Genomic DNA, 13,210 nt, shown 5'->3' with positions numbered 1-13,210 from the left:
TATTTTTCTAATGATAGATAAAGATACAAATTGTGTTCCTGACACTTTAGTATTGTAATGTTCTGACCCAGTTGACGGTGAGTGGAGTTATTGGACCGACTGGAATTATAGCAGTTGCGATGTGACATGTGGTGGAGGTACACAAACTCGAAATCGGTCCCGTTCCTGCAACAATCTTTTACCGCAGTATGGAGGAAAAGAATGTAGCGGAAGTTCACTGGAATCGGAGACAATATCCTGCAATGAAAATCAGTGTGCTGGTAAAAATTCATATTCTACATTTACGCATTCGACAATTTCAGTTCCTACACTATATGTTTTAGCTTCTGATTAAAATTTTCGACACGAGGTTAGTTTTCTGCCTAATCATAATTGAAATAGATTGGTAACCTGTAATCCTCGAAGTTAGCATCCGTCTCTGTGCCGTGTCTGAATACAGTGTAGTCAATTTTACTCTCGGTCAGACATGTGTATTAAAGATTAAGTAGTCATATTCAGCATCTGGTTAAGAGTTTTGTCTGAGACATAATCGATGAGAATGATTATTATCATATCCAATCATAATCGAAATAATTTGATCGCCTGAATTTCTTTAAGTTAACTCTCCTGGCTGTATCTTTTCTGCCTACATTATAGACAGATTCATTCTTAGTGGAACTCAAAGTAGTGTACATGTGATGGCAGTTGGTCCTATAGCGACAAGACCGAAGTTGGTGTAACGGCCATTCAAGAAGACAACAAATCTATTGATTTCTCCTTATCTCGCCGATTCAACAACATTCGGCGTCCCATTCAAGACACGTGGCGAAAACAAATTACATTGCTGGGAGATAGTATACTAAGATGGTTGTTAATTTACATTTCTTTCAGGTGATGAATTCAATATAATTGTAATTAGTTAGGTCAAGAATGGTATCGTAGCTCGATCATGAGATTAAAGCTAAATGGTACGCCTTGATATTCAATCTAATTCACTTTAACTTTAGGTGACACATTTGGATTAATGATTAGGGCAACATATTTAGCATCTCTTGCAGATTTTGCCTCAGATACTAACCATGAGAATGATTATTTTCATGTCTAATATTAACTGTACTACTTTCATCGAGAGAAACATACTTAATGTATTTGTCACCAACTTGTATTATGATATTCACAACAAGTTGATGGTGGGTGGAGTTCTTGGACTGACTGAAACTATAGCAGCTGCAACGTGACATGCGGTGGTGGTACACAAATTCGTAATCGGTCCCGTTCCTGCAATAATTGGATTAAGATATATGCCTACACGTTATCTAAGTCAAGACCCAGCCTGTATCTTCCCTGATTACAATATTGTGAATACGCTTGTCCGTCACACTTAAAATACAGTACATAAGATGGCTAATTCTCAACAAAAGGTCAAGCAAAAACAATCCAAATATATTATTGATACGCCTTGAGATAAAGATCCTAAATGTATTACTGACACTCTACTATTGTCATATTTTGACGCAGTTGACGGTGGTTGGAGTTCTTGGACTGAATGGACGTATAGCAGCTGCAACGTAACATGTGATGGAGGTACACAAATTCGAAATCGGTCCCGTTCCTGTAACAATCCTTTGCCGCAATATGGCGGAGAAGAATGTAACGGAAGTTCAATGGAAACGGAGACAGTATCATGTAATGCAAATCAGTGTCCAAGTAAGAAATCTACGACTACATTTATACATTAGACTTTTAAATTCCTACACTGTATGAAATGACCCCTGATTAATGATTTTACGCCACATTGTTGCCACGTAAAGGAATACTTTCATAGCTAAGAATAAGTGGATTGAGCTGTGTGACTAAGGCATCCAAGTTAACACCCTTCTCTGTATCTTCACTGATTACAATGTAGCAAATATGCAATTCCGTCGCACTTAAAATACCATACATGTGATGATTAATATTTTTCTAATGATCAAACAATTAAGTACAAAATATATTATTCAAACGGCCTGAGATAAAGATACAAATTGTGTTCCTGACACTTTAGTATTGTAATGTTCTGACCCAGTTGACGGTGAGTGGAGTTATTGCACAGGTAAAAATTCATATTCTACATTTACGCATTCGACAATTTCAGTTCCTACACTATATGTTTTAGCTTCTGATTAAAATTTTCGAAACGAGATTAGTTTTGTGCCTAATCATTGTTGAAATTCCATTGGTAACCTGTAATCCTGGAAGTTAGCATCCGTCTCTGTGCCGTGTCTGAATACAGTGTAGTCAATTTTACTCTCGGTCAGACATGTTTATTAAATATTAAGTAGTCATATTCAGCATCTGGTTAAGAGTTTTGTCTGAGACATAATCGATGAGAATGATTATTATCATATCCAGTCATAATCGAATTAATTTGATCGCCTGAATTTGTTTAAGTTAACTCTCCTGGCTGTATCTTTTCTGCCTACATTATAGACAGATTCTATCTTAGTGGAACTCAAAATAGTGTACATGTGATGGTAAATGGTCCTTTAGCGACAAGACCGAAGTTGGTGTAACGGCCATTCAAGAAGACGACAAATCTATTGATTTCTTTTTCTCTCGCCGCTACAACATCAATCAGCGTCCCATGCACGACACGTGGCGAAAGTAAATTACATGCTGGGAGATAGTATACAAAGTTGGGTGTTAATTTACATTTCTTTCAGGTGATGAATTGAATATAATTATAATTAGCTAGGTCAAGAATGATATCGTAGCTCGATCATGAGATTAAAGCTAAATGGTACGCCTTGATATTCAATCCAATTCACATTAACTTTAGGTGACCCAATTGGATTAATGATTAAGGCAACATATTTAGCATCTCTTCCAGATTTTGCCTCAAATACTAACCACGAGAATGATTATTTTCATGTCTAATATTAACTGTACTACTTTCATCGATAGAAAGATACTTAATGTATTTGTCACCAACTTGTATTATCATATTCACAACCAGTTGATGGTGGGTGGAGTTCTTGGACTGACTGGAACTATAGCAGCTGCAACGTGACATGCGGTGGTGGTACACAAATTCGTAATCGGTCCCGTTCCTGCAACAGTCCCTTGCCTCAATTTGGCGGAAATGAATGTACCGAAAGTTCAGTGGAATCGGAAACAGTATCCTGCAATACCAACAAGTGTCCAAGTAAGTAATCTAGGACTAAATTTCGATGATAGACCTTTCAATTCATGCACTGTATAAACTAACCCCTGATTCTTGCCTTTGCCTCACATTATAGCCACGTAAATAACTTCTTTCATACTTAATAATAATTGGATTAAGATGTATGCCTAATGTTATCTAAGTAAAAGACCCAGTCTGTATCTTTCCTGATCACAATGTAGTGAATACACTTGTCCGTCACACTTAAAATACAGTACATAAGATGGCTAATACTCATCAAAAGGTCAAGCTAAAACAATCCAAATATATTATTGATACCTCCTGAGATAAAGGTCCCAGATGTATTCCTGACACTCTACTATTGTCATATTCTGACGCAGTTGACGGTGGTTGGAGTTCTTGGAATGAATGGACGTATAGCAGCTGCAACGTAACATGTGATGGAGGTACACAAATTCGAAATCGGTCCCGTTCCTGTAACAATCCTTTTCCGCAATATGGCGGAGAAGAATGTAGCGGAAGTTCAATGGAATCGGAGGCAGTATCCTGTAATGAAAATCAGTGTCCAAGTAAGAAATCTACTACTACATTTATACAATATACTTTTCAGTTCCACCACTGTATGAAATGACCCCTGATTAATGATTTTACGCCACATTATTGCCATGTAAATGATTAATGTCATAACTAAGAATAAATGAATTAAGCTGCATGACTAAATGTCATCCAAACTAACACCCTTCACTGAATCTTTTATGATTACAGTGTAGCAAATATATAATTCCGTCGCACTTAAAATACCATACATGTGATGATTAATATTTTTCTAATGATCAAACAAATAAGTACAAAATATATTATTCAAACGGCCTGAGATAAAGATACAAATTGTGTTCCTGACACTTTAGTATTGTAATGTTCTGACCCAGTTGACGGTGAGTGGAGTTATTGCACAGGTAAAAATTCATATTCTACATTTACGCATTCGACAATTTCAGTTCCTACACTATTATGTTTTAGCTTCTGATTAAAATTTTCGAAACGAGATTAGTTTGGTGCCTAATCATAATTGAAATTCCATTGGTAACCTGTAATCCTGGAAGTTAGCATCCGTCTCTGTGCCGTGTCTGAATACAGTGTAGTCAATTTTACTCTCGGTCAGACATGTTTATTAAATATTAAGTAGTCATATTCAGCATCTGGTTAAGAGTTTTGTCTGAGACATAATCGATGAGAATGATTATTATCATATCCAGTCATAATCGAATTAATTTGATCGCCTGAATTTGTTTAAGTTAACTCTCCTGGCTGTATCTTTTCTGCCTACATTATAGACAGATTCTATCTTAGTGGAACTCAAAATAGTGTACATGTGATGGTAAATGGTCCTTTAGCGACAAGACCGAAGTTGGTGTAACGGCCATTCAAGAAGACAACAAATCTATTGATTTCTTTTTCTCTCGCCGCTACAACATCAATCAGCGTCCCATGCACGACACGTGGCGAAAGTAAATTACATTGCTGGGAGATAGTATACAAAGTTGGGTGTTAATTTACATTTCTTTCAGGTGATGAATTGAATATAATTATAATTAGCTAGGTCAAGAATGATATCGTAGCTCGATCATGAGATTAAAGCTAAATGGTACGCCTTGATATTCAATCCAATTCACATTAACTTTAGGTGACCCAATTGGATTAATGATTAAGGCAACATATTTAGCATCTCTTCCAGATTTTGCCTCAAATACTAACCACGAGAATGATTATTTTCATGTCTAATATTAACTGTACTACTTTCATCGATAGAAAGATACTTAATGTATTTGTCACCAACTTGTATTATCATATTCACAACCAGTTGATGGTGGGTGGAGTTCTTGGACAGACTGGAACTATAGCAGCTGCAACGTGACATGCGGTGGTGGTACACAAATTCGTAATCGGTCCCGTTCCTGCAACAGTCCCTTGCCTCAATTTGGCGGAAATGAATGTACCGAAAGTTCAGTGGAATCGGAAACAGTATCCTGCAATACCAACAAGTGTCCAAGTAAGTAATCTAGGACTAAATTTCGATGACAAACCTTTCAATTCATGCACTGTATAAACTAACCCCTGATTCTTGCCTTTGCCTCACATTATAGCCACGTAAATAACTTCTTTCATACTTAATAATAATTGGATTAAGATGTATGCCTAATGTTATCTAAGTCAAGACCCAGTCTGTATCTTCCCTGATTACAATGTAGTGAATACACTTGTCCGTCACACTTAAAATACAGTACATAAGATGGCTAATACTCACCAAAAGGTCAAGCTAAAACAATCCAAATATATTATTGATACCTCCTGAGATAAAGGTCCCAGATGTATTCCTGACACTCTACTATTGTCATATTCTGACGCAGTTGACGGTGGTTGGAGTTCTTGGAATGAATGGACGTATAGCAGCTGCAACGTAACATGTGATGGAGGTACACAAATTCGAAATCGGTCCCGTTCCTGTAACAATCCTTTTCCGCAATATGGCGGAGAAGAATGTAGCGGAAGTTCAATGGAATCGGAGGCAGTATCCTGTAATGAAAATCAGTGTCCAAGTAAGAAATCTACTACTACATTTATACAATATACTTTTCAGTTCCACCACTGTATGATATGACCCCTGATTAATGATTTTACGCCACATTATTGCCATGTAAATGATTAATGTCATAACTAAGAATAAATGAATTAAGCTGCATGACTAAATGTCATCCAAACTAACACCCTTCACTGAATCTTTTATGATTACAGTGTAGCAAATATACAATTCCGTCGCACTTAAAATACCATACATGTGATGATTAATATTTTTCTAATGATCAAACAAATAAGTACGAAATATATTATTCAAACGGCCTGAGATAAAGATACAAATTGTGTTCCTGAGACTTTAGCATTGTAATGTTCTGACCCAGTTGACGGTGAGTGGAGTTATTGCACAGGTAAAAATTCATATTCTACATTTACGCATTCGACAATTTCAGTTCCTACACTATTATGTTTTAGCTTCTGATTAAAATTTTCGAAACGAGATTAGTTTGGTGCCTAATCATAATTGAAATTCCATTGGTAACCTGTAATCCTGGAAGTTAGCATCCGTCTCTGTGCCGTGTCTGAATACAGTGTAGTCAATTTTACTCTCGGTCAGACATGTTTATTAAATATTAAGTAGTCATATTCAGCATCTGGTTAAGAGTTTTGTCTGAGACATAATCGATGAGAATGATTATTATCATATCCAGTCATAATCGAATTAATTTGATCGCCTGAATTTGTTTAAGTTAACTCTCCTGGCTGTATCTTTTCTGCCTACATTATAGACAGATTCTATCTTAGTGGAACTCAAAATAGTGTACATGTGATGGTAAATGGTCCTTTAGCGACAAGACCGAAGTTGGTGTAACGGCCATTCAAGAAGACAACAAATCTATTGATTTCTTTTTCTCTCGCCGCTACAACATCAATCAGCGTCCCATGCACGACACGTGGCGAAAGTAAATTACATTGCTGGGAGATAGTATACAAAGTTGGGTGTTAATTTACATTTCTTTCAGGTGATGAATTGAATATAATTATAATTAGCTAGGTCAAGAATGATATCGTAGCTCGATCATGAGATTAAAGCTAAATGGTACGCCTTGATATTCAATCCAATTCACATTAACTTTAGGTGACCCAATTGGATTAATGATTAAGGCAACATATTTAGCATCTCTTCCAGATTTTGCCTCAAATACTAACCACGAGAATGATTATTTTCATGTCTAATATTAACTGTACTACTTTCATCGATAGAAAGATACTTAATGTATTTGTCACCAACTTGTATTATCATATTCACAACCAGTTGATGGTGGGTGGAGTTCTTGGACTGACTGGAACTATAGCAGCTGCAACGTGACATGCGGTGGTGGTACACAAATTCGTAATCGGTCCCGTTCCTGCAACAGTCCTTTGCCTCAATTTGGCGGAAATGAATGTACCGAAAGTTCAGCGGAATCGGAAACAGTATCCTGCAATACCAACAAGTGTCCAAGTAAGTAATCTAGGACTAAATTTTGATGATAGACCTTTCAATTCATGCACTGTATGAACTAACCCCTGATTCTTGCCTTTGCCTCACATTATAGCCACGTAAATAACTTCTTTCATACTTAATAATAATTGGATTAAGATGTATGCCTAATGTTATCTAAGTCAAGAGCCAGCCTGTATCTTCCCTGATTACAATGTAGTGAATACACTTGTCCGTCACACTTAACATACAGTACATAAGATGGCTAATACTCACCAAAAGGTCAAGCTAAAACAATCCAAATATATTATTGATGCCTCCTGAGATAAAGGTCCCAAATGTATTCCTGACACTCTACTATTGTCATATTCTGACGCAGTTGACGGTGGTTGGAGTTCTTGGAATGAATGGACGTATAGCAGCTGCAATGTAACATGTGATGGAGGTACACAAATTCGAAATCGGTCCCGTTCCTGTAACAATCCTTTTCCGCAATATGGCGGAGAAGAATGTAGCGGAAGTTCAATGGAATCGGAGGCAGTATCCTGTAATGAAAATCAGTGTCCAAGTAAGAAATCTACTACTACATTTATACAATATACTTTTCAGTTCCACCACTGTATGAAATGACCCCTGATTAATGATTTTACGCCACATTATTGCCATGTAAATGATTAATGTCATAACTAAGAATAAATGAATTAAGCTGCATGACTAAATGTCATCCAAACTAACACCCTTCACTGAATCTTTTATGATTACAGTGTAGCAAATATACAATTCCGTCGCACTTAAAATACCATACATGTGATGATCAATATTTTTCTAATGATCAGACCATTAAATACAAAATATATTATTCAAACGGCCTGAGATAAAGATAAGAAATTTATTCCTGACGCTCTATTATTGTAATATTCTGACGCAGTTGACGGTGGGTGGAGTTCTTGGACCGACTGGACGTATAGCAGCTGCAACGTAACATGTGATGGAGGTACACAAACTCGAAATCGGTCCCGTTCCTGTGACAATCCTTTGCCGCAATATGGCGGAGAGGAATGTGGCGGAAGTTCAGTGGAATCACAGACAGTATCCTGTAATACATATCAGTGTCCAGGTAAGAAATTTAGGACAACATTTAGACGGTAGACTTTACTTCCTACACTGTATGAAATAACCCCTTATTAATGATTTGCAGCCACATTATTGCCACGTAAATGATTACTTTCGTAGGTAAGACTAACTGGATTAAGCTGTGTGACTAAATATCATCTAAGTTAACACCCTTCTCTGTATCTTCTCTGATTACAATGTAGGAATACTTTAGTCCGTCGCACTTAAAATACCATACATGTTATGTCTAATATTTTTCTAATGATGAAACGACTAAGTACAAGATATATTATTCAAAAGGCCTGGGATAAAGATAAGAATTGTATTCCTAACACTCTATTATTGTAATGTTCCTGCACAGTTGATGGTGGGTGGAGTGCTTGGACTGACTGGAAGTATAGCAGTTGCGACGAGACATGTGGTGGAGGTACACAAATTCAGTATCGTTCCCGTTCCTGCAACAATCCTTTTCCGCAGTATGGCGGAATAGAATGTGGTGGAAGTTCACTGGAATCGGAGACAGTATCCTGCAATGAAAATCAGTGTCCAGGTAAGAATTCAAATTCTAAATTTACTCATTTACCATGTTCAGTTCCTGCATAATATGGTTTAGCCCCTGATTCAAGCTCCTGTCACGAAATTAGTTCTGTACATAATCATAATTGAACTAAATTGGTAACATATAATCCTGGAAATTACCATCTACCTCTTTACCTACTTAGCCTACAATGTAGACAATTTCACTGTCGGTTAGACATTTGTATTAAAGAGTAAGTAGTCATATTCATCATATGGTTAAGATTTTGTCTCAGACACAAGCGAGGAGAAAGATTATTCTCATATCCAATTATAATCGAATTAATTTGATCGCCTAAATGTATTTTAATATAATTCTCCTTGATGGATCTTCTCTACCTACAATGTAAACAGATTCTTTCTTAGTGGAAACCTAAATAATGAATATGTGATGGTAAAAGGTGGTTTATCGTCAAGACCGAAGTTGATACAACGACATTCAAGAAGACAACAAATTTCTTGATTTCTTCTTCTCTCGCCACTACAACAACATTCGGCGTCCCATGCACGACACGTGACGAAAACAAATTACATACGTGGGAGATAAGATCCATAGGTGGGTATTAATTTACCTTACTGTCAGGTGATCAATTTAATACAATTATAATTAGCTAGGTCAATAATGATATCGTTGCTCGAACATGGGATTAAAGCTAAATGATACACCTTAATATTTAATCCAATTCAATTTAACTCTAGGTGGCACATTTGGATTAATAATTAAGGCAAAATATTTAGCTTCTCGTGCTGATTATGTCTCAGATACTAACCACGAGAATCATCATTCTCATGTCTAATCATAATTGTCTTACTTTCGTCGATAGAAAGATACTTAATGTATTCGTCAACAACTAGTATTGTAATATTCACACCCAGTTGATGGTGGGTGGAGTTCTTGGACTCAATGGAAGTATAGCAGCTGCAACGTGACATGCGGTGGTGGTACACAAATTCGAAAACGGTCCCGTTCCTGCAACAGTCCTTTGCCTCAGTTTGGCGGAAAAGAATGCAGCGAAAGTTCAATGGAATCGGAAACAGTATCCTGCAATACAAACCAGTGTCCAAGTAAGTAATCTAGTATTTAATTTAGCCGAAAGACTTTTCAATTCCTACACTATATGAACTAACCCCATGATTCATGCCTTTACCTCATAGTAAAGCTAAGTATATGATTACTTTCATAGTTTAGAATAATTTGATTAAGCCTCATGCCTACAAGTTATCAAATTCAAAACCTCTGTCTGTCTTGTCTCACACTACAATCACGAAAATCATTACTTTCATAGATAAGAATAAATCTGAATAAGCTTTATGACAAATCCGTATCCAAGTCAAGAAACCTCTATGTATTTTCTCAATTTATAGCCATGAAAATGATTACTTTTGTAGATTATAATAATTGGATTAGGATGTATGCCTACATGTTATCCACGTCAAGACCCTCTTTGTATCTTCCCTGATTACAATGTAATGAATACGCTAGTACGTCGCACTTAAAATACGGTACATATGACTACTAATGCTCATCAAAAGGTCAACAATGAAGATTCAAAATATATTATTGATACTGCCTGATGTAAAGACATCAAATGTATTCCTGACGCTGTAGTATTGTAATATTCTGACACAGTTGATGGTGGGTGGAGTTATTGGACTGACTGGAAGTATAGCAGCTGCAACGTGACATGCGGTGGTGGTACACAAATTCGTAATCGGTCCCGTTCCTGCAATAATCCTTTGCCGCAGTATGACGGAACAGAATGTGACGGAAGTTCAATGGAATCGGAGACAGTATCATGTAATACAGATCAGTGTCCAAGTAAGAAATCTACTACTACATTTATACAATAGACTTTTCAATTCCTACACTGTATGAAATGACCCCTGATTAATGACTTTACGCCACATTATTGCCATGTAAATGATTATATTCATAGCTAAGAATAATTGGATTAAGCTGCGTTACTAAATGTCATCCAAGTTAACACTCTTCTGCGTATCTTCTCTAATTCCAATACTATAGATGTGATGACTAATGTTTTTTCTAATGATCCAACGAATACTTACCAAAACCGACCTGAGATAAAGATTAAAACTGCATTCCTGATACCCTATTATTTTAATATTCTGACCCAGTTGACGGTGGGTGGAGTTCTTGGACTGACTGGAAGTATAGCAGTTGCGACCTGACATGTGGTGGAGGTACACAAATTCGCAATCAGTCCCGTTCCTGCAACAATCCTTTGCCGCTGTATGGCGGAAAAGAATGTAGCGGAAGTTCAATGGAAACGGAGACAGTATCCTGTAATACCAATCAGTGTCCAAGTAAGAAATCTTGGACTACATTTTTACAAAAGACCTTTCAATTCTTACACTATATGAAATAACCCCTAATTAATGATTTTACCCCACATAATAGCAACATAAATGATGACTTTCATAGCTAAGAATAAATGGATAAAAGGTACATGACTAAATGTCATCCAAATTAACACGATTCTCTATATCTTTTCCGATTACAATGTAGCGAATATGCTATTCCGTCGCACTTAAAATACCATACAAGTGAAGACTAATATTTTTTCTAATGATCAAACAATTAGGCACAAAAATGTTATTCAAACACTCTGAGAAAAAGATAAAAATTGTATTCCTGACACTCTAGTATTGTAATGTTCTGACCCAGTTGATGGTGGGTGGAGTTCCTGGACCGATTGGAAGTATAGCAGTTGCCACGTGACATGTGGTGGAGGTACACAAATTCGAAATCGATCACGTTCCTGCAACAATCCTTTCCCACAGTATGGCGGAAGAGAATGTAGCGGAATTTCAATGGAATCGGAGACAGAATCCTGCAATGAAAATCAGTGTCCAGGTAAGAATTCCAATTCAATGTATTTGAATTCAAAATGTTCGGTTCCTACTCAATATGAATTAACCCTTGATTCAAGTTTTTGCCCCTCATCCTAGCCACGAGATTGATTATTTTTGTACCTGATCACTATTGTATTAAATTAGTAACCTGTAATCCTGTAAGTTAACATATATCTCTGTACCTAACTTGTTTTTCAAATAGTAGCCACGATAATGATTATTCTCATATCCAATCATAGCTGTATTAATTTCCTCACCTGAAAGTGCTACAAGTTAATGTCCTGGCTGAGTCTTTTCTGCCTAAAATGTAGACAGTTTCTTTCATAGTGAAACTCATGATAATGTGCATGTGATGCCAATGGTGGTTTCGCGGCCAGGAAGAAGATTAAAAATTGTTGGTGTAACGGTCATTCAAAAAGATAAGAAATGTTTTGTTTTCCTCTTGTCTCTCTTCGACAATAAAATTCGCCATCACGTGCACGAAAGTGGTGAAAACAAATTACATTCCTGGGAGACAAGAAACATAGATGGATGCTAACTTTAATCACTTTGACGCGATCAATTTAATATAATTATAATTAGTTAGGTGAATAACAATCGTGACAGAAACGTTGGACAAATCTAAATTGAACACTGAATATGACGCCGTAATATGTAATCTAGATATCTGTTCTTTGTTACAGTAAGTCTGACATCCATGACTATACTAAAATGGATAATGGATAATTTGTCCTCAGATACATAACTATGATCATCAAGATCTTTATAAATTGCTTCGTTTTCCGTTTTCTTCTTATTTTGATTATTATTTTTATGTAATCAATATTATTATTATTATTATTATTATTATTATTATTTTCACATTCGACATGTAGAAATCGGACCAGTCCACTTACTAACTGTTCCACTTTATCGTCAATGTATTTCCCAATAAGTGTACATGTTTACCACGAAAGTTCAAACTTTAAAACATTGAACATATAAAGGAATTTAGATGACCTAAACTCAGTTATGAATGAAATACTTCAAATAAATTCTTCGCTCTGGATTTTCTGCTTGAAAACTAATTAAAAATATATTAAAACAGCCGAAGTCTCATACAAAGTTTAAAGAACCGCTGAAATTCGATATTTTTCATTTATTTCTGAAAAGTTTGTTTTACACTTGCATGCTTATCAGACAGCGAATTATGCACAAAATTCTTTTTAAGTACCTATGCCAATAAATAAGAGCAGCGTAATTCGTCAAACTCTAATAGTGTATCTTTTTGACCTAGTTGACGGTTGGTGGAGCTCCTGGACTGCCTGGCGGTATAGTAGCTGTAGCGTTACATGTGGTGTAGGTACAATATTTCGAAATCGGACCCGTTTCTGCAACTCCCCTATGCCGCAGTATGGCGGAAAAGAATGTAGCGGAAGTTCACTGGAATCAGGGAGAATATCTTGCAA

The 13,210-nt window shown here is 36.4% G+C and overlaps 1 protein-coding gene across 1 annotated transcript in view; it reads left to right on the top strand.

Annotated features, from left to right (window-relative positions):
* Window positions 1-13,210, top strand: part of LOC149789224 (SCO-spondin-like) — a 102,158-nt gene that overhangs the window by 24,629 nt on the left and 64,319 nt on the right. The window contains exons 18-32 of the mRNA XM_089973591.1: window positions 72-260; window positions 1,498-1,686; window positions 2,975-3,163; window positions 3,523-3,711; window positions 5,004-5,192; window positions 5,551-5,739; window positions 7,032-7,220; window positions 7,579-7,767; window positions 8,128-8,316; window positions 8,674-8,862; window positions 9,765-9,953; window positions 10,519-10,707; window positions 11,025-11,213; window positions 11,575-11,763; window positions 13,039-13,210. The exon at window positions 13,039-13,210 is cut by the window's right edge and continues 17 nt beyond it. Coding sequence (XP_089829717.1) covers window positions 72-260; window positions 1,498-1,686; window positions 2,975-3,163; window positions 3,523-3,711; window positions 5,004-5,192; window positions 5,551-5,739; window positions 7,032-7,220; window positions 7,579-7,767; window positions 8,128-8,316; window positions 8,674-8,862; window positions 9,765-9,953; window positions 10,519-10,707; window positions 11,025-11,213; window positions 11,575-11,763; window positions 13,039-13,210 — 2,818 coding nt within the window. The remainder of the gene's footprint in view (window positions 1-71; window positions 261-1,497; window positions 1,687-2,974; window positions 3,164-3,522; window positions 3,712-5,003; window positions 5,193-5,550; window positions 5,740-7,031; window positions 7,221-7,578; window positions 7,768-8,127; window positions 8,317-8,673; window positions 8,863-9,764; window positions 9,954-10,518; window positions 10,708-11,024; window positions 11,214-11,574; window positions 11,764-13,038) is intronic.

The sequence above is a fragment of the Sinohyriopsis cumingii genome, chromosome 11 (genome assembly GCF_028554795.1).
Source record: "Sinohyriopsis cumingii isolate HCF-2022 chromosome 11, ASM2855479v2, whole genome shotgun sequence".
Lineage (NCBI taxonomy): Eukaryota > Metazoa > Mollusca > Bivalvia > Unionida > Unionidae > Sinohyriopsis > Sinohyriopsis cumingii.
This window is presented reverse-complemented; position numbering and strand designations above follow the sequence as displayed.